Below are 19,782 nucleotides of genomic sequence, written 5' to 3' on the forward strand. Positions count from 1 at the left end.
GGCTCACAGATGAACTAAATGCTAAATGCACTCCCCTTCCCACTCCAAACTCTGGCAACCCCACTTCTCACACTGAGGGTCTCACTGGGAGGGATAGAAAGCATTTTAGTTTCCTCAATCTCGGTGAATCTTCCTGGAGACAGAATATTAAGATACAACCCAGTCTTAGCAACAGGAAGGGTATTTTGTAATGTCTCCTTATATCTTAGTCTTCTGACAAACCTTACTCAGTCCTAGAACATTTTCATGTGGACCACTAAACTGCTGGACCTGGGACATTTAAGTGCACATGTAGCTTCTTTCTTTTCTTCCAGGATCACCTAGAAGCCAATATTTTCTGTCTAAGCAGTCTGAGGTCTCTTGTCCTCCAGGCACAACTAAATTGTTCCACTGCAATTAGATGGAAAAACCTTGACTCTTATTGAACACCACAAAGTAGGGTATTTTTTTTTTAATTTTACATGTCGATCCCAGTTCCCTCTCCCTCTCTCCCTCTCTCCCTCTTTCTTCCTCTCTCTCCGCCCTCACATGCACCCTGACCACTCTCCCCTTCCATATCCCCACCCCAATTCCACATGTAGGGCAATGCCATCCAGGTGGGTTCATGTAAATCTGTCAAGTCATTTTAAGTAGGGACTAGGACTTATCTCCTGTCTCTAGGTTAAGGGAGTGTCCCTCCATAGGGGATGTGACCACAAGGTCCTTTTGTGCACCAGAAATACATCCTGGTTCCACTGTCTGAGGTCCCTTAGACTGCTCAGTCCTTCTAGCTGAGAACCATATTCAGGGGGTCTGAGTCAGTCCCATGCTGGATTCCCAGCTATCAGTCTTGGGGCCCGTTAGCTCCTCCTTGTTCGGGTCAGCTGTCTCTATGTGTTTCTGCAACCTGGTCTTGTCTTCTCCCTCTGCATCTTGATTCTAGTTCGACTCAGTGTTTAGTTATGGGTGTTTGCTTCTGTTTCCAACAGGTACTAGATGAGGGCTCCATGATGGTGGATAAGTTAGTTGTTGATCTCACTATCCAGGAAGGGCATTTATGGTGGCCTTTCCACGGTTGCTCAAATTGTTAGTTGCAGAAGATAAACTAGAGGAAATAGATTCATCGACCAAAGTAGGGTATTTTTATGTGGGGCCAAGTTGCCAGATGACTCCTCTGTTTCTTATGTCAGGACCACAGGCGGTCTCCTGCCAGCGCCAGCATTTGGCAGGTGCTTCTGGAATGCCTGAGAGCAGGATTCTGCCGGCACAAGCAGAAACAGTGGAGACTGTGCTACCAGCTGAGGGAGCTTCTATTTTGGGGTTCTGTAGGCACTGAGAGTTTAAAATCGGGATGGCTCTGATGCTGGGTTGACTCTTGCTTTTCTGAGACACTGCAGTCTAAGACTTTGTCTTCTCCCCCTTCAGGGCCGAGGTGATTCTGGGAAACATCATCAAGAAGAAAGGCTGGAGGTATCACGTCTACCATAACTGTTTGTGTTTGTCTTTTATGCACCAGAAAAGCAAAAACAAAATTATATAGGACTAGAAGAAAAGGTTGCCCCCAGAAGTAACCAACACTTAGTAGTTTAGAAATAAATGCCAGAGACTTCATTATTTGTACTTCAAAAATTACATAGCCGTTACATAGCAGTGAGTCATGACAGGGTCTGACAGAGAAGAGGGATGGTGCATGAGATATTTGTGAATAAAAGAACATGACTTTCGCATAGCTTTGATTACACTTGTAATTAGTGAAGGCGCAAGCTACAGGAAACTATCTAGATACATAGATTTATGTGCACCACTCATTTTATTAACAGCTCTCTGTACAAAGAAATGATGAAACAAAAAACCCTTAGGATAATTGCCGAAAGCTGTGTCATCTAACAATTGCCAGCATCTGTCCTGGGTGCTTGGAGCTCTACTCCCTGAGTACTCAGAGAAGTATCTGCTATCCTTGAGGGCTCCAAGAAATGCAAAGATTGTGTTCACCCATCCCATAAAGCAAGTGGCAATGAGGGTTGCATGACATTTGGGGTGTTATGAAACATAGCAAAGCAAGACCAACAGCAAGGTGGTCTCCTTGCTCCTGTCCATGAAGAAAGAGAAACAGAGGTTTTCCTTCAGTAGGCATTGATTCACCCTCCTTAATTGCAGAACATATTCATGCATACTTTATGGAAAATAGATTGGTATGAATGTTTCACAAGTCACCTTTCAGCCTAGCAGATAACAGCTCAAGCTACTACTATGCTATGAAAAGTTTGTAAGGCTCACATTTGCCTCCAGGAGGAAATTGGAGAGAAGATAAACAAACCATGCCATCCTAGCATGTTCAATTAGCTGGCTTGGCTTCTTGTCCTTGTTAGCATTGATGTCCAGAGAAAGCGATTTCAATTCTCTGAGCCTTGATTTTCCTAACTACAAAATGGCTGCTAGGATGCCTTGATGGCCAAGTGAGAGGGAAGCAAAGCCTTTGAGAGACGGTGCCATCTTGCTGTATCACACTCACTCAATCTTTCTCCACCACCCAGAACAGTTACTCTGAGAGCTTCTATGGCTCAGGGATAATTTGCCAGGTTTTAGTCTAATCTTGCCACCTGAGCATAAATGCTAGTGTACATACCCACATAGGACAGACAGTTTGGTAGAGAATCTAACTTCATTATTTTGATAGAATGTGCAGCTTTAGCATATTATTTGGTCTGGATAATCCAAGGGGCTTATGTTTATTTTTTAATAATATTCCTAACATCTTTATTTTTTGGAAAGTAGAAAGTGTTTGCTAAAGAAGACCTGGCTCCCCAATGCAGACTCTTATTATCATGGGTGGAAAGTGGGTGTGTTATGTAGTCCTTTTGAAGTATGCAATCCCCAGGATCTTATATCCACAGCTCTTCCATTTCTGTAACTCAAATTACTCTTCAGGGAATTGCCTTAGTGGGATGGAGAGGCCAAAGTTTTAAAAAAAAAATTTCATTTTGCCACCAAGTTGTCAGAATTATCCTTATCATTCCCCACTGGTCACCATTAATCATGGAGGCCTTTTATGCCCAAGAGCTTTAAGGTATCAACTCTGCAGCTGACAGAATTATAAATGTCCTGTATTTCTAATAATTCTGAAGTTTGGTCTTAATCTTTGAATCTCAAAAGATTTTATTCTGAACCAAAGTGCACTGAGCTCTTGCTGTCTCACAAGTTTAGATTATATCTCTGTAGTTCTCAAAGGACAGTTCTTCCGGATCACAATACAACAAGGGCATTTGCTGCCCTTGAGTGGGGCTTCTGAGTAGGTAACCAGTTTGCTGACATGATTTTCATATTTCATCACTTTGCAGTAAAGTGATAGGACATTTGGTAGAGGATTTAAAGCATTTACTAAGTATGAGGCTTTAGCTCATCATTCCTATTTCTACATAGTTAGTGTGATGATTGGATAAGATAATAACTAGGAGCCACTTGGGCCCATGGTCCTTGGCAGAGAGGAGGCTTCCTCCCAGGAAAGGTTCACAGGCAATGAACATCATGCCAGATTCTAAATAAGTGTTAATTAGTGGCTGCTCTCCTGAGCTACCAACACAACTCATTCTGTATGTCACCTACATTCTCAGGCACTATCTCTGACCTCCAAGATCACCTCCCTCCCACTCAGTACACATTGCAAAACCATTCACAAGTGTGCTGGGCATCCCTTCTCCTTCAGAGTTCCCTGCAAAAATTACTTCCCTTCAGTCTCTTCTAGTGTCTGACTTCAAGTCACAACTCACCAGTTTCCCTTGTTCTTACATTTTGGGGCTGCGCGTTCAGAACTCCATCTCCACCTTCTTTTTTAATGTGAGGTACTACCACAAATTCCTCCTGGTGATATAATAATAATTCAATTCATCAACAACCCACAATGATCTATGATTTCTTTGTGTCTGTTTGATGTATAGGAGGTCCAGCTTGGTCATCACAACCAAACTCTACTGGGGTGGAAAGTAAGTTAAGCACCATTTATTATTTTATTTTTCTGTGAGATGAGAAATGACTAGCAATTTGTACTTTTTCCTTTTTATTGTCTTAACAATCATTTTTTACATTTACCTCGTATTAAAATCAACTAGCTTATAGGGTTTTCTTTTCTCTTGTGGTAAAGAAATTGTAATTAGCCTAAGACTACACTTCAACATTGTAATCTCAAAGAAATTTAGTGCATAGCAGGTGGCCACCTGTTACTAAATGACTGGTATAGACTTTTCAGTGTCGTACTTAGAACCATTTCCAAAACAGAGTTCAAAATTTAGGAAAAGAGAATAAAGCATCACAAAAGAAAAGCTCCTCAAATCTGCCAAAACTCAAGATTTGCACGGAATGCAAAGATAAAAATATCCTGTTGGCCTCCAGGTTCAAATCTCTGATCATTTCTGTGGAGGGTTCTGAGAGTACTGATCAAAGAGACCGTCACATTGGGGGATAAGGGACACTATCACCATGTCACTCGCCGGCAGAACAAATGAAAGAGAAGCCCTCTCAGTGTTGTTGGATGCAGAATGAACCACAAGCTGTGCTGGCTTCTGATGAAGCAGCCTGTTAGTGTTTGAACTGGTGCTTACATTATTCAGCAAGAATCAGGGAGCTGGCTGTTTCTACCAAACATGTAAGAAAACAGCAAGCTGGTCCTCATGCCAGAGCAATGGTTGGCCTGTGCTTCTTGTAGAAATCTCAAAGATGCCAGGAACCTAACAACAATGACAACAAACCAGAAACCACTAAAACCTTATTGACCACCCTCAAATAGGTAGGGTGAAACAGAAAAGTATCTTTTTCTCTTTGATTAATGTTGTTGTCATCAGTGTTTGTTTTAAAATAGGAGGTCTTTAGGAAGACCTAATCACAATTCATATATATACACATGCATGATCACACTGTTATGAACCTTAAGCTTGTTAAAGATTTGAAGACATAAAGACATAATCTAGATTTTTATTCTGATTGTCCCCTTTTTAGATAATATGATGTCTATAATACAGGTGCCCATTCTCTCATGATCTCCTCAATTCCTGGTTCCTTTGTTTGCACTGGTACATGAAATCTTAACTTGAGGGTGAAAATAAGCCAGAAATGAGACCAGCTAAAAGAGCCACTATGTAGCAGAGTTATACACAATATTAACTGATATACTTGTAAAAAATCTTGGAATAGATACATTAAACAGATGAATGTCAACATGCATGTTTGTAGAAGCTGTCCAAAGTATTGATGTTGAAGGAATACCTCATCAATACTTAAGTCAGCCACCACATCCTTTCTGCTTGCCCAGACTTTAGGATTTTTCTGGAATAACAGAAGCACTGCCATTAAAGGCTTGTCTTGTCCCCTTGTGTGCTAATTTAAGGAAAGTTTGTTGCATCTTTCTTTTAATCATTGTTAAATTGTTTTCATTGTCAAACAATGCTTTAAAATTTGCTTTATCCAAAAATTTAGTATCATTGGGTTTCTCCACCATAGAGTAAACCTATGAACTTATGAAAAGACTATTTTTCTTCTCTAGATTGGCTAGGAACAAGGCTAGAAGATTGAACTGTGTGTTGTGTTCTCTAAGTCAAGGATGTGCACAGCTGATTGGTAACTTAGCCTGGAGCTGAGTGATATCAACAGCCTGGCCACATCTCTTAGGGTCTCCACACTTGGGGTGCTGTCCACCAGCTTTCTCTATAGCCAGTAGTGCAGGACTGGCAGAATACATGGTAAAATCTTTGCAGTGTAGACAAAGAAAGAATGATTATGGGCCCTCACTGGGACTCTTTCTGCACATCCCATTGCCACCCTGTCTCATGGAGATCCTGCAGCCCTGGGTGTGCAAGACGGATGGACACACACCCCACAACTCCCAGCACATGCCTGCCTCTCTCCACCTTGTGCTCCAGCAGATCACATATTGGGTAGATGTTGGGGTGGGTCAACACAAAACCTTGGTTCTGGACCTAGGTAGTTGCATGCTTGGTCCATGACACCATCTCTCCCATATCTTCACCACCAGGGTATGTTCCAGCAATACCCTGGCTGGTTCATCCCTTGCAGTGATGAACAAGAAGTAGGGATCAGTTCTCCAGCTTTCACATCACATCGTAGGATGGTTCCTCCCACACCCATACTTTTAGAGTCAGTCTACTGTGTTATCCAGGCAAGGTGTAGGAGCCACTCTCCCAAGTATTGCAGATGATAAGGGGGAGGGATAGCTTTCCTGCTCCTATGACCTCAGGGACAGTTCTTCCACTTGCCTCAGGCATTGATGGGGAAGGGGGCACCTATCCCCTGCCAATGCTGCCACATGACAGGTGAATAAATGGGGACAACTCTCCAATGCATCAGAACTGGGTCACTCACACCTCAGCCAATAGGATTAGCTCTACTATGTTGCTCAGGCTAGGTGCAGGGTCCACTTTCCCAAGTGCTGCAGTTAGTAGGGGGGAGGGTCAGGTCCCTTACCCACCACAGGTGGCAGGGTCAGTGCAGGTAGCAGAGACCGAGACCAATGATTCTTTACAACGAATACCTTCATGTAAAAATGTAAGGATAAAGGAATTTACTGAGTGACTCCCTGTGTCCCACTGCAGCTTCCATGACGAGATTCTTTCTCCACCCCATTTTTCTCTTAAATTTTATTTTGTTTTATCTGAGATGGGGGAGACAGGTGGGATCGGTAGGCATAATGTAAAAGATGGAAAGAATAAATAAAAAGAAAGTTTAGAAAAGAATGATTGTTATTCTTCATTTTGAAACTCTTTTTAGAAAATAAAACAGCATTCCCCAGCCAAAGTCACCTACCTCTTTTTTGTTGCAGAGCTGAAACAGAAAGAGGGTTGTCAAGAAAGCACATCATTGAAGGTATGTACTGATATTTGTGTTTTATTTTAGTTTGTGTGCTCCTGTTTCAAGTAAGGTATCCCTAAAATAGGTTCAAAGTACATTGGAAAGGGAGAAAAATCTTTATGAAAAGAGTGACCACCAACCAAGTTTCTTCCGGGGGTGGATCTCAGGGAGCATAGAGATGCAGGAAGAATTAGGACCCAAAGGAGAAAGGTGAGTTGTCTAGAGGTCTTCTCTAGTGCGGCCACTGCTGCTGTAGTGAAGAGCACATGAGACTAAAGAGATTCTCCCTAAGCTGTTATCTGCATCATGGTAAGAGGGACCCACTAAAAGTGCGCAATTCCTTGGTTCTGAGAAGTTTCAGAGTTATGTGATAATCACTATAATCAATATTAAAACATTTCCCTCAAGTCCAAAAGTCACTTTGTACTCATTAGGAGTCTCTTAGCAAGGCTAGAGAGATGGCTTAGTGATCGGGCACTTCCTGTTCTTACAGAGGAGCAGAGTTTGATTGCTAGCACCCATACTGAGCAGCTCATAATCATCTGTGACTCCAGCTCCAGAGGATCCCACGCCACCTTCTGACCTCTGCAGACACCTACACTCATAAGGCATACATTCACACACATAAAAGTAAAAACACATCTTTAGAAAGAAAAACAGAAGTCATTTAACTTCCCAATCTTACCCACCTTTTCCACAGCCCCAAGAACTACTAAACTACTTTTGTCTCTACACATTTAGCCTTTCTGCAACTCCATATAAATGTGACCACATGATTAGTGCTATGTTGTGACTGGCTTCTTTCACTATGTACAATGTTCATTCATGCTACAACATGCATCAGTACTTCACTGTTCTCATTTTTCCAAATAATATTCCACTATATGGTTGGGCTATACTTTAGTCATTCTTGTATCAGTTAATGTACATTAGGATCATGTTTTGATTTGGACACATGTTAAAAATTCTCTGTGTTGACTGACAGTGTTGGTCATGCCTTTAATCCCAGCACTCAGGAAGCAGAGGCATGCAGGTCTCTGTGAGTTTGAGGCCAGCCTGATCTACAGAGTGAGTTTCAGGACAGCCAGGGCTACACAAAGAATAAACAATAAACAACTCTGTGTGTATGTGGCATGGGTGTGTGTGTGTGTGTGAGAGAGAGAGAGAGAGAGAGAGACTGAGAGAGAGAGAGAGACTGAGAGAGAGACAGAATTGTTTTCTATTCCTAGATAAATTAACAGTGCCATTGTTTTCCTCATGGTACTCAAAATTTTATATAAAGAATAGAAATAAACAAGAAACAAAGCAGTTGGCAAGAGCCATTATGTAGTAGGGCACAGCTAGTTTACTTCATGGTAAGGACTGAGTTTTGAGTGCTTTTTATTTCTTTCTTGCTTGCCAGTATATAAAAGATTTTACACTTGTACATTTTGCTACAGTGTGGGGATCTTAAAGGTATTGTAATATATTTTCAATATCTGGACAAATTCATAGGAAATCTAAGATTTGTTGGCCATACATACATGGTATTATATGCCTGTAATCTCAAATACTCAGGAAACTGAGGCAGGAGGCCTGTTTGGTCTACAGTATGAGTGAGGGCTGGCTTGGGAAACTTGGTGAGACTTGGTCTCAAACATAAAATACAAGAAGGGTTGGGCTTGTCACCCAGAGGTATGGTGCTTGCCTAACAGGTGCAAGGCCTGGGTTCAATCCTAGTAAGCACACACACACACACAGAGAGAGAGAGAGAGAGAGAGAGAGAGAGAGAGAGAGAGAGAGAGAGAGAGAGAGAGAGAGGGAGGGAGAGAGAGGATCCAAGATTTTTATATTTATGATTAATTATTAAGGAAGAGAATGTCTCCTTCTTTGAAAATAATTTCATTCATGAATTCCCAACATTATCAAAACTTAAAAAAAAAGAATAAAATCACACGCGCGCGCACACATACGCGCACACACACACACACACACACACACACACACACACACCACAAACACGCAAGCACAACACACACATGAACTAGCCCATTTAATTCTTCCCTCCATTTTGACAGTCTGGCATATGTCCTTTGTAACCTTTCCCTTCCATTGCACTAACTTGCTTATCTGAATATCTGTATACCCACTTAAATGAGTGCATCTTTCATTGCTCATCAGAGAAGCTCCCCACACACACACACACATACTAGATGGTAATTAATACAGAGATCTACAACTGGTCAGTGTGCAGAGAATAAGAGATAATGGCATGCTCAACTTTCATCGGGATATCTATGTCATACCCCCTCCCCTCCAAGGCTCAGGGGTCAGTGAGGAAGAAAGGATGGGAAGATTTTAAGAGCTAGAAGTAGTAAACCCCAGCAGTGAAACATTTGCTGGACATGGTGGGACTTTTGCACACATGAACTCCCAGTGGTTGTGACAGCATGCACAAGACCTGCATGATATCAAGCCAGTGCCAAATCCTGGCACAGATAGAGGAGAGACTTGTGCAATCCCATTCCTAGCCGAAAGGCTACTAGCAATTGATGATTGCTAAGGTAAGGACAGTCTGTTTTCAAGGATGCAGTCCCAAAAAGGCTACCCATGCTCCAGTAGATGGTCCTAGACCCAAACATATGCAGATGGCATTAAGTGAATTCAATGGGTTTTAAAAGAGAACACATGAAGTTATAAGGGGAAAGTGGCTTGGGGAATTAGGGGGGAAGGATTGGAATGTAGATTTAATTAAAATGCATTATGTACATGTATGAATATGAAAAAAATAATTAAGTGAACTTGTAAGTAAACTTTTTCTCAACTAAAATATATTTTACACACAACTTATTGGATATTTCCAGTTTTTAGTATGACAAAGAATTATATAAGTGATCATCTTTCTGTAGATTCTAAGAACATTTTCAAGTCAAAGAATAAGGTGTATCGTGAAATAACTATTTTCTTAAAAGAACATGTGTCAAATGAAGTAATTTTACTTATTTACTCATTTATCAGTGAGTCCAAACTTCTTTTGTGACTTTATGCCTTATTATTTTTTTCTTTTTAAGAATTAGCATTTGTGTTTTTAAGCTATTTTTCTTTGGAGTTGTGTGGTTTCATATTCTTAATTTCAAGAACTTTTTGTAAACTGCTATTTACTCTTTTTTGTTTCATTGTGTTACAATTATTTCCCAGGGTGGTTGTTTCAACTTGAGCTTTTTATGTCCACACAAACCTAATCCAAAAGTAAATGGATAACTTTAGATATTTCTTCCAGTTGGAACTTGGAGATCTTTGTTGACATATAAATATTTATATTCCTGGGAAATATGTCAGACTGGTAGTATAAAAAAGATAGTTCTGATATTCAATGATTTCATTTTTATTACATTTTATTTTATTGGGTACAGGCAGGAGTGGGATGCCGTGTCTCCAATGTGGAGATCAGAAGACAATTTGCAGGAGTCATTTCTATCCCTCCATAGTAGTGGTCCCAGTGAGCAAACTTGGGTTATTAGTCTTAGCAGCAGGAGTCTTTACCTGCTAACATAACATCACACCAGCTCTTAATTATTTAATTTTAATTTCAAAAGGAGACTTTTGATAGCATCTCTCCTCCTCCTCCTCCTCTTCTTCTTCTTCTTCTTCTTCTTTCTCCTCCTCCTCCTTCTCCTCTACCCCCACACACTTTTAGCCATAATGTTTATCATATCATTTAATTGTTTCAAAAGTCTTCACCTGAGATTTGTATTTGGTTTTTATTTATGTGCAAATGAACTGCACATTTAAGTTCTGACTACTACATATGAACTGAGTAACTACAAGTTACTTAAACTGTCTCATTGACTATAACACAGGTTAGAAGTATTCCTACATTATAGGATTGCAATATGAGGGATGAAACTTATTAATTCACGTGAAACATAACGACCATCACATAATGAACACAGGATCATTTTGTCATGATAATCAGCATTGTCTTATTGCCCACCTGCTTTATGGAGGACACTATGTCCTGAGCCTGTGACATTCTAGGGTTGTCATGATGAATGGCCACACCCTACCCTAGAGAAAACTTCTTTCTCTTCTAAACACAGTCCTACTAAGAGTTACTATATTTCTGTTTCTGTTTCTGTTTGTTTCTGTTTCTGTTTCTGTTTCCAAAAGGTACTAGATGAGGGCTCCATGATGGTGGATAAGTTAGTTGTTGATCTCACTATCCCGGAAGGGCACTTATGGTAGCCTTTCAACAGTTGCTCAAATTGTTAGTTGGCAGCAGTCTTGTAGGTTTCTAGACCTTTCTTTAGGTTCAGTTTTCTCTTCAAACCAATAATGGCTTCCTCTTTTATGTTCGATTGACATGTAAAATAAAAAATACATTATATATATATATAATACAATTGGATTCTGAAGTCAAGCCCAGCCTGCCCCTCCCAACCACCACCATTCATGTTCTTGCATGGCCCAGTATATGTGCTTTCTACCAATTCCCAACAACCCATGTGCCCAGGAAGTCCAGCTGGCCAAGAAGGGCAGTGTGCTGCCCCCAAAGAATTAGTTAAGAAAAGAGATTCAGAAAATAATTCTCACTGGAATCTACAAAAAAAAAAAATATAATATCAAGAGAAAAAGAGTGGAAAACTCTTTCCTGAATCTCCATTGCTTTAGACTTGTGTGTGTGTGTGTGTGTGTGTGTGTGTGTGTGTGTGATTTTAATATATGTGCTGCCGAAGTGAGCACCATGTGTGTGATTTTAGAATTCTCTTTTTTTTTCAATAGGTTTTCTTCAGGGCCTCATGCAACTTAAAAGGAATATCTTAAATTTCTACTTTCTTTAGTTAAGGAATTTTCATAGGATGGGGAATCAGTTCATCAGATATCTAACCCAACCCAGATTCAGACTTTCACACAAACATTGAGAGTTTGAGATTTGAGATTGTTATGTTTTTGTTAGTGCTCTTTTGAAGTTCATAGCTTCAACCAAAGACAAGGGCTAATGAGTAGGAGAGTTACCCCCATAGGACATTTGTTTGCAAACCGAAATTAGCGAATTAAATGAATTCTGCAGAGGAGGACCGCCATGAGATCCTTAAACCAAAAATACAGTTTGAAGAGGTTTACAGATAATTATACTTGGATTTTATTGGCACATTCCCTATGAGGAAGGTGACCTTATTAAAAACATCAGTGATTCGTATGCATATTAACCCCAAGGAGCAATGTTTGAAAATAAGAAAAAGTTGGCTAACCTTGAACATCTGAGTTATTTTACAGCGTATGAAATGAGTTTGGCTTGTATATAATGTAGGGTTTTTTTTAATATATGAAAAACCTTGTCTATGAGAGAGTTTTTGACTTGGGCCCAGTTAGTGTGATTTCCTTCTTATTTTTACAAGGAGAGAAAAAGATGTATTGCTAAGAGTTTCATTATATCCCTTCTGAATCTAAATTCACAGCCATTTTACTAAGACCCAAACTGTGCCTTACAAACATGACAAATCAAATTCTTTGAGTGCCTCACATAAAAGAATAGAAACAGTTTGATAAGTCAATGTCCTGGTCAATGTCCTGTTGTTATGATGAGACGCCATGATCACAGTAACTCATAAAATAAGCTTTTGGGGACTGGCGAGATGATTCAGAGGTCAAGAGCTCTTCTAGAGGACCCAGGTTCAATTCCTGGGTTCAGTACCCACACGGAAATTCAATTCCAGGGGATCCGGTACCCTCACACAAACATGCAGGGAAAACATCAATGCACATAAAATTAAAAAAAAAAAGCATTTAACTAGGGATTGCTTAAAGTTTTAGAAGTTTAATCTGTTACCTTCATAATAGGAGGCATGATGTCATGATGGCAAGGTCTAGAGAAGTAGCTGAGAATTTTACATTCAGATCCATAGGTGATGGGAAGAGAGAGAGACACCAGGCCTGTCATGAGATTTGACACCTCAAAGCCCAGTGACACACTTTCTCCAACAAGGCTACTCTTCTTCCAAATAATGCTACTCTCTGATATCCAAACATTCAAATCTATGAGCCTGTGGGGCATTCCTATTCAAACCACTTCAAGTCACATTGTCAGAATAAGTACATTCCTCATAAGATTTTACAGTCAAAAACTATGCCAAATCACAGCCATTGCTGTTGTCTCAGGAGAGAAAAATAGGTGGCAAAACCTCAGTTTGATACATTTTAGTGAGGGTCAAATGTTAAAACGCCATCCTCCCTTCAAAAGAAAGAGTACCAAATGATTTAAAAGACTATCAATAATTTCCCAGTCAAATAATAAATACATTTTCTGAGCCAAGTGAATCATCACAGTGTTCCTTTCCCATATACCATGTCCATGAATGCTTATGCCCCATGGCAATCATATTTCACAGTGGAATAAATGCTACATGTGATTTGAATAGAGAGGGTTGCCTTTAATAAAAGAAACAGGTGACTGAGAGGACTACACAGATGAAACTGGAAGCTATATAGGGAAATCATGTACATTATTTAAAGCAACGTTTTTCCAAGGTAGATAGGAAAGCAAGAACATGATAAATTTGATAAAATAGCATACTTAAATGGGGCCTTTGCAGACTCTGTACACTAATAAGCTATTGATACATGGTTAAAGCAGCAGCACTGGACAGCTGATGCACTTATAACCATGCCCATCTATTTAAAGTTTCCAATAAACTCATTGTTTTAGAAACCTGTACAAAAATATTAGTTCTAAGCTGAGCATAGTAATGCACGCCTTTAATCTCAGCACTAGGGAGATAGAGGCAAGCATATCTCTGAATTCAAAGCCAGCCAGGTCTACAGAGTGAGTTCCAGGACAGACAGAGCTACATAGAGAAACCCTGTCTCATTGAGAAGTATTCAGTGATTAAAAACACTGGCTGCTTTCTCTGAGGTATTAAGTTCAATTCCCAGCAACCACATAGTAGCTCTGTAACTTGCAGATTCATGTGTTTCTGATACCCTCTTCTGTGTATAGATACAAATGCAAGCAAAATACCCATATATGCAAATGCACCTTTTTAAAAAATAAGGAAAAATAAATAAATAATTCTAAACAATAACAGAACCTAAAAGAAAAAATAGACATATCTATTGAAAGCACATATTTGTTATCCTGTGGACTTTTAAAAAATTGCCAGTTAATGTCTAGATGCCACTTCAAGGTTGTAGAGCTTGTCTTCTGCTCCTTTAGGACTCACTTCCCAAGATCCTTAGCACCGTCTGCGAGTGCACTCACTGCAGCTGTGTCGGTAGCTGGTGATTAGCTGCCCACATACTCCTATGGGGAAGCCAGGGTTAATGAATTTTGCATGTCTATTTAAACTTAAAATAATATCTTGTTCCAAGGCAGTGCTCAATAAAACATTTGCTAAATGAAGGTTTATTTTAGCAAATCCCTAAATAGATCTTAAGGAGACATTTGTTGAGCACCTCTTTGTAGGGCGGCGATTTACCTGTTTCTCCAAGACTAAAGCATAAAAATAGGGAAAGGCTGTATTCCTGACCTGGTTTCCAATCACATGAAAGATCAAAAACTGAAGATCATGTAAGATAGGAACAGTGCACTCCTAAAACCCTAACCCCAGCATTCATGAGACTAAGTCCGGAGAATCAAGATTTCTAAAGAAGTCTGGGATACTTAGGCAGGTAAGGAGAGAGAAAGGAGGGTAGAGAGATGGAGTAGGGATACGGAGGGTGGGGAGGGAAGAGAGAATTCCATATGGGAGAGGAAGGAAGGAAAAGAAGAAAGGGGGAAAAAAGAGAAGGAAGGAAGGGAGGGCCTGCTTCATCTCTTGTCCACAACTACCTATCATTCCTGCATCCCTTGCCAGTGTTTCAAAGTGTCACATAGAATAAAATTCCAAACACATACCATGAATTACAAAATGTGCAGAAGACTTTCAGAGATACCATGTATTAGGAGTACGGTGGCACGCATGTCAGAGTGGGGTCAGTAACTTGACTCAACACATATTTTCCATACTCTCAAATGAACACATAACACATATTTTCCATACTCTCAAATGAACACATTTATATCTCTGTCAAAACACCAAGACATGGTATTTCCAGAGAAATAACTGAGGGGCAGAAAATGACTGAACATTGACCAGCTACAGTGAGATAGACCTGTCATGTCATTGCTATGGATAGACACTATGACTAAACAATGAACATAGGCCAATGGATGCCCTCGATGTACACATTTGGCTCCTTCAGGTTGAAAATTAGTACTGTATATCTTCACAGTCCTAGAGTGGGGCACACTTTGTGGATCACACTGAGATTTGCCAGGTGAAATGATAAATGAGCATACGTGTGCTGCAGTGATACCAAGTTACTCTGGCCTTTCCTCCTCTTGCCCACACTAATGAGGCCTATTGGGGAGAGGAGCATTCCCAGAAAGGAAGACACTTATTTCCAATGCTGGGCATGAAAAAAGCCAAGGGTCAAAGTAATGCCTCTGCTTCCCTTCAACCAAGGGGTTCCATGACATCTTTGGCATTTAGTCTTTACCTGTCCCTCTGACATGACCACTACAGTAGAATTACCACATCACATTTTTGTTCAACACCTCAGTGAAGATTCTGAAGATGTTAGCCCAGGTGCAGGTTACAGAACTAAATCATGAAAAGATTTTCTTTTAATCACCAGGAATAATTCCAAACCTTATTTGTTTGACTTTCTATGTCTTGTGTTCTGACTACATACATTTTTCCCCACATTGGCTCATATCATAGTACTTTTTAAGGTGAATTTCCTCTTGAGGTACTCCTTGAGTAAGTCAATGTTTCCCAACTGTGGAAGAGTTATTTGACTGTCTGCCCTGACCTCGTCAAAGCTTTTAACAGGAGCCACCACAGACCACCCTTTCTCAAAGTATGGAAAATATTTCTGGGGCTCTAGTCCAGCATTCCATTTTCCTGTCCAAAAAGTAATAGTGGCTATCCAATAAACTAGCTTGAAAATCAAACTTAATTGAGCCAAATTTAAATTTATAAGAGCCTCATTTAGCAGGCAATTAATGTTATGCTTATAATAAAAAGATAAAACCTTCCATCTTCCTAAGGGATTAAAGAGGCTGATAAGGAACTGCTGTGCCTCATGGGAATGAGATAAAACAGTTCCCCGAGCGCTGCCCTCCTTTTAGTTGCATAATATTATATATAATACACTCTAGTTTGGGTAAGTATTGATATTAGTGAAGTTAATTAATTTTTCCTGAATGTTCCTAGGAAATTGACCAAATGTTTAGGATGAAACCATAAGCTATTGATTCCAGATTTCCTGAGTTTCACTCTATTAGGCCTTACATCCTTACAGCTTCTGGCATTCATTGGTACAGGCATGTAATCCCAGCTACCCTAGGGGCTAAGGCAGCAGAACTTCAAATTCAAAGCCAGCCTGGGCAATCTGTCTCATAGCGGAAAGCAAAAAAGATGAGTGGAGATGTAGCTCGGTCACAGATCCTTCACCTAGCTTGGCCATACTTTTAGTTTTTCTAAAAGAATTAGTGAGTGTTGAACATAACCTTTATTTGCTCTCCTATTTATATGACTGTTAAAACATACAATCATTTAATGGAGTTAAGGCAGTCTTTTTTTTCCCCTGACTTATACAAAGAAGCAAAAAAGAACCTTGGAGAGAAACTGCTTTTTATTTTAAGCTTGGCTTTCAGCTATGGCCACAAGTGTCACTGTTGAAGGTCATTACCAGTCTTGCAAAGATCCCACTGAGAGTGCTAGCCATCTTGAGAGATGCCTGAGATTTTCTTTGTTGAAGCAAATTCAGCCTTTAATATAATTTAATGGTCCCAGGAATTAACTAATACATCATTATATTCAATGTATTTTTCATATTCTTAATTAAAATTTTTATCAAAAATTGCACATACTTGGGGAATACATTGTTTATACACACATTAGATAACATTTAAATCAAGATAAATAAATCTAGCCAAATGTGATGGTATACGCCTTTAATGCCAGCACTGGGGAGACAGAGGCAGGTGAATCTCTGTGAGTTTGAGGCAAATCTGGTCTACAGAGCTACACAGAGAAACCCTGTCTTGAAAAACAAACAAAAATGATAAGCAAATATAACTCTCAAGTATTTATGTTCTGTTAGAAACATTCAAACTCTAATCTGTTTTTGGAAGGTGCAGTACATTGTTATCAATCGTTTCTCTGCCTTGCAGCAGAATTTATTTCTTCTACATATTCAACTTAGCATCCATCTGCTAACCAACCTTTCCCCATCTCTCCTTCCTCACTGCTTGCTTCCCACACCCAGCATCTGATAAACGTTATTCCACTCACTTTTTAGACTTATTTTTATTTTGTGTGTAGGAGCATTTTGCCTGAATGTATATGCATGCACTATGTGCCTGTAGTGTCCAAGGAGACTAAAAGATGTCATCAGGTCCCCCGAAAGTGGAGCTACAGGCAGTGTGAACTGCCATGTGAGTGTTAGGAACCAAACTTAAAGAAAACCCTCAGCTTCTAACTGCTGAGCCCAGCCCCCACCATAATGCTTTTAGTTCTTCATATCATATAAGTGATATCATTTGGTATTTGTTTATTTATAACTGTTAAAACTTAGAATAATGCTTTTCTTTCAATTCATGTTGTCATAAATAATGGTTGAATATAATGTGCATGAACATATAAAATATATTTATGTATAAATTCCACATTTTCTTCATTAGGTTAAGAAATGTTATGTAACAAATGTGTATCTCAGCCCATTACCCATTTCATAATTGAATCGAGATAATGATGATGGTGGTAGTGGTGATAATGATTTGCTATTGAATTGAGTGTCTTCAATGTACTTGATATCCTTAGTCAGATGGATAGTGGGCAAACATTTTCCTTCATTATGTATGTGAAAATCATGTTTATTTCTATACAATTAGTTGTTACTATACATTTTATTAAATGCATTCTTTGACAAGTTTACACATGTGCATAATACATTCTGGTTACTTTCTTTTCCCCTGTCTCCCATCTTTCTCTCACTCCTGTCAATCTCCCCTCTGCCCTGCAAGTCTCTTTCTTGCATTCATGTGCTTTTTGTTTTGTTTTGTTTCGTGGTACCCTGAGTTTAACCAGGGCAGTCATGTAATCATGAGCTTGGAACTGATCATTGGTAGTCATGCATGGGTATACAACTAAATATAATGGCTGAGCCTCCTCCCTGCCCCCCCAGGGTCCATAAATAGCCAATAGTTCAGCAGGGAGGGGCAGGGCTCCTGACTCCCTCCCTCATGGGTGTTTAACTGATGTCAAGTCCAATATTATACAAGTACAGTGGAGACCGCCACAGGTGCTGTGAAATCATGAACATATTGACTGTGTCATACCCAGAAGGTAACATTTCACAGTCCCTGGCTCTTATGTTCTTTCTGACCCCTCTTTCTACAATGATCTCTGAGCATTAAAAAGGTGGTGTAGATGTCCTCTTTGAGCCTGAGCACTGGATTGTCACCTTTTCTCAACACATTCACCACTATTCAGGTTATTATACCTTTTATTAATCTATTTATATCTCTTTTTTAAATGTATACATATGTAGATAGGTCTGTGTGAGTAGTTGTCCTGTGTGTGTGTGTGTGTGTGTGTGTGTGTGTGTGTGTGTGTGTGTGTGTATGCAGGAGTGTGTAGCAGAAGAGGGCTAGAATTACAGGCTAGTGTGCTGGAAATTGAAGTGGGGTACCCTGCCAGAACAGAAAAGCTGTATCAGCTGCTGAGCCATCTCCCCAGCCCCTTGCTACTTTTAATAAATGTTTAACTCTAAGATTCTGAAGCCCTTGTTGAAACCCCAAACCTGAGTGTCTGTTCTTTTAATGATATTCTTAAGATGCTATGAGCATTCTTCACTCTTCTTCATCCTCGACTACCCCAGGTATATTCAAATATCTTGTCTTCTGTTAAATGGATTCTTCTATGTATGCCTTCAATTTCATCTTCAATTTATTCATTGTGCTTCCCAGATCCCAGATTTGTTTCATTTTTTAAAATTACTTTTCTCTCTGTAGTAAAGTTGCCTGATGATTACTGAACTGTTTTGCTTATGTTTTTAATTTTTGTTTTGGGTTTGGGTTTTGTTTTTTAAGATACAGTTTCCCTATGTAGCACTGGCTGTCCTGGAACTTACTTTGTAGACTAGGCTGACCTTGAAACTCTACTTCTACCTCTTGAGTGCAGGAATGGAAGGCATGAGGTACCACAGATGGGTTCTCTTGTGTTTTTAAGAACCATGCTTCAGTAGGTTGTCTCTAATACCTTTTCCACCCCTGACTATTTGTGGCTTAAAAAAAAATGTTTCTTTTATTCTTTGAGATTATAATTGTAACATTTTCCCCTACCCTTTCCTCCCTCACATGTATCCTTGCTTGTTCAAATTCATGGTCTTTACTTTTCATTATTCATTTTTACATACACACATACATATATACATATACATATATTCCTTCATTCATAAATACACCCTTTATAACATTACTTGTATGTGTCTTTTCAGGATTGACCATTAGTATTGGATAACCACTCTGTGTGCTCTTCCCCGGGGAAGGCTATTTCTCCCACTCTCAGCTATCTGTTTTACAAAACAGGATCTCATTATGTAACTCAGACTGGCCTCTAAGCAATCCACCTGCTTCAACATCCACAGCACTGGGGTTACAAGCATGTATCACCATGCCCAGCTTCTCTGGATTTTCTTGACGTTCATTAAGTTTCCATAAAATAGCTGTTTTGAATTCTTGTCCAAGAGGCCACACATATATGTCACCTCATCATTAGCTTCTGGCATCTCACAGTCCCCTAGAAGCTCTTGATACTTATTAGTATCTGACAATATCCAGGCATTGAAATATCTAGCATTTACTCCAGCTTTCATTGTTTGTGTTTAAAGGTGCCAGGTCTTCCAGGAATTCTAAGTAGG

The 19,782-nt window shown here is 39.7% G+C and overlaps 1 protein-coding gene across 3 annotated transcripts in view; it reads left to right on the top strand.

Moving 5' to 3' along the window:
* Kcnab1 (potassium voltage-gated channel subfamily A regulatory beta subunit 1) overlaps positions 1-19,782 on the top strand; it is a 387,027-nt gene that overhangs the window by 319,153 nt on the left and 48,092 nt on the right. For all 3 annotated transcript variants that reach the window (XM_051198954.1, XM_051198956.1, XM_051198957.1), the window contains exons 5-7: positions 1,405-1,449; positions 3,915-3,959; positions 6,806-6,849. In XM_051198954.1, coding sequence (XP_051054911.1) covers positions 1,405-1,449; positions 3,915-3,959; positions 6,806-6,849 — 134 coding nt within the window. The remainder of the gene's footprint in view (positions 1-1,404; positions 1,450-3,914; positions 3,960-6,805; positions 6,850-19,782) is intronic.

Source organism: Phodopus roborovskii, unplaced genomic scaffold (assembly GCF_943737965.1).
Source record: "Phodopus roborovskii unplaced genomic scaffold, PHOROB, whole genome shotgun sequence".
NCBI classification, from domain to species: Eukaryota; Metazoa; Chordata; class Mammalia; order Rodentia; family Cricetidae; genus Phodopus; species Phodopus roborovskii.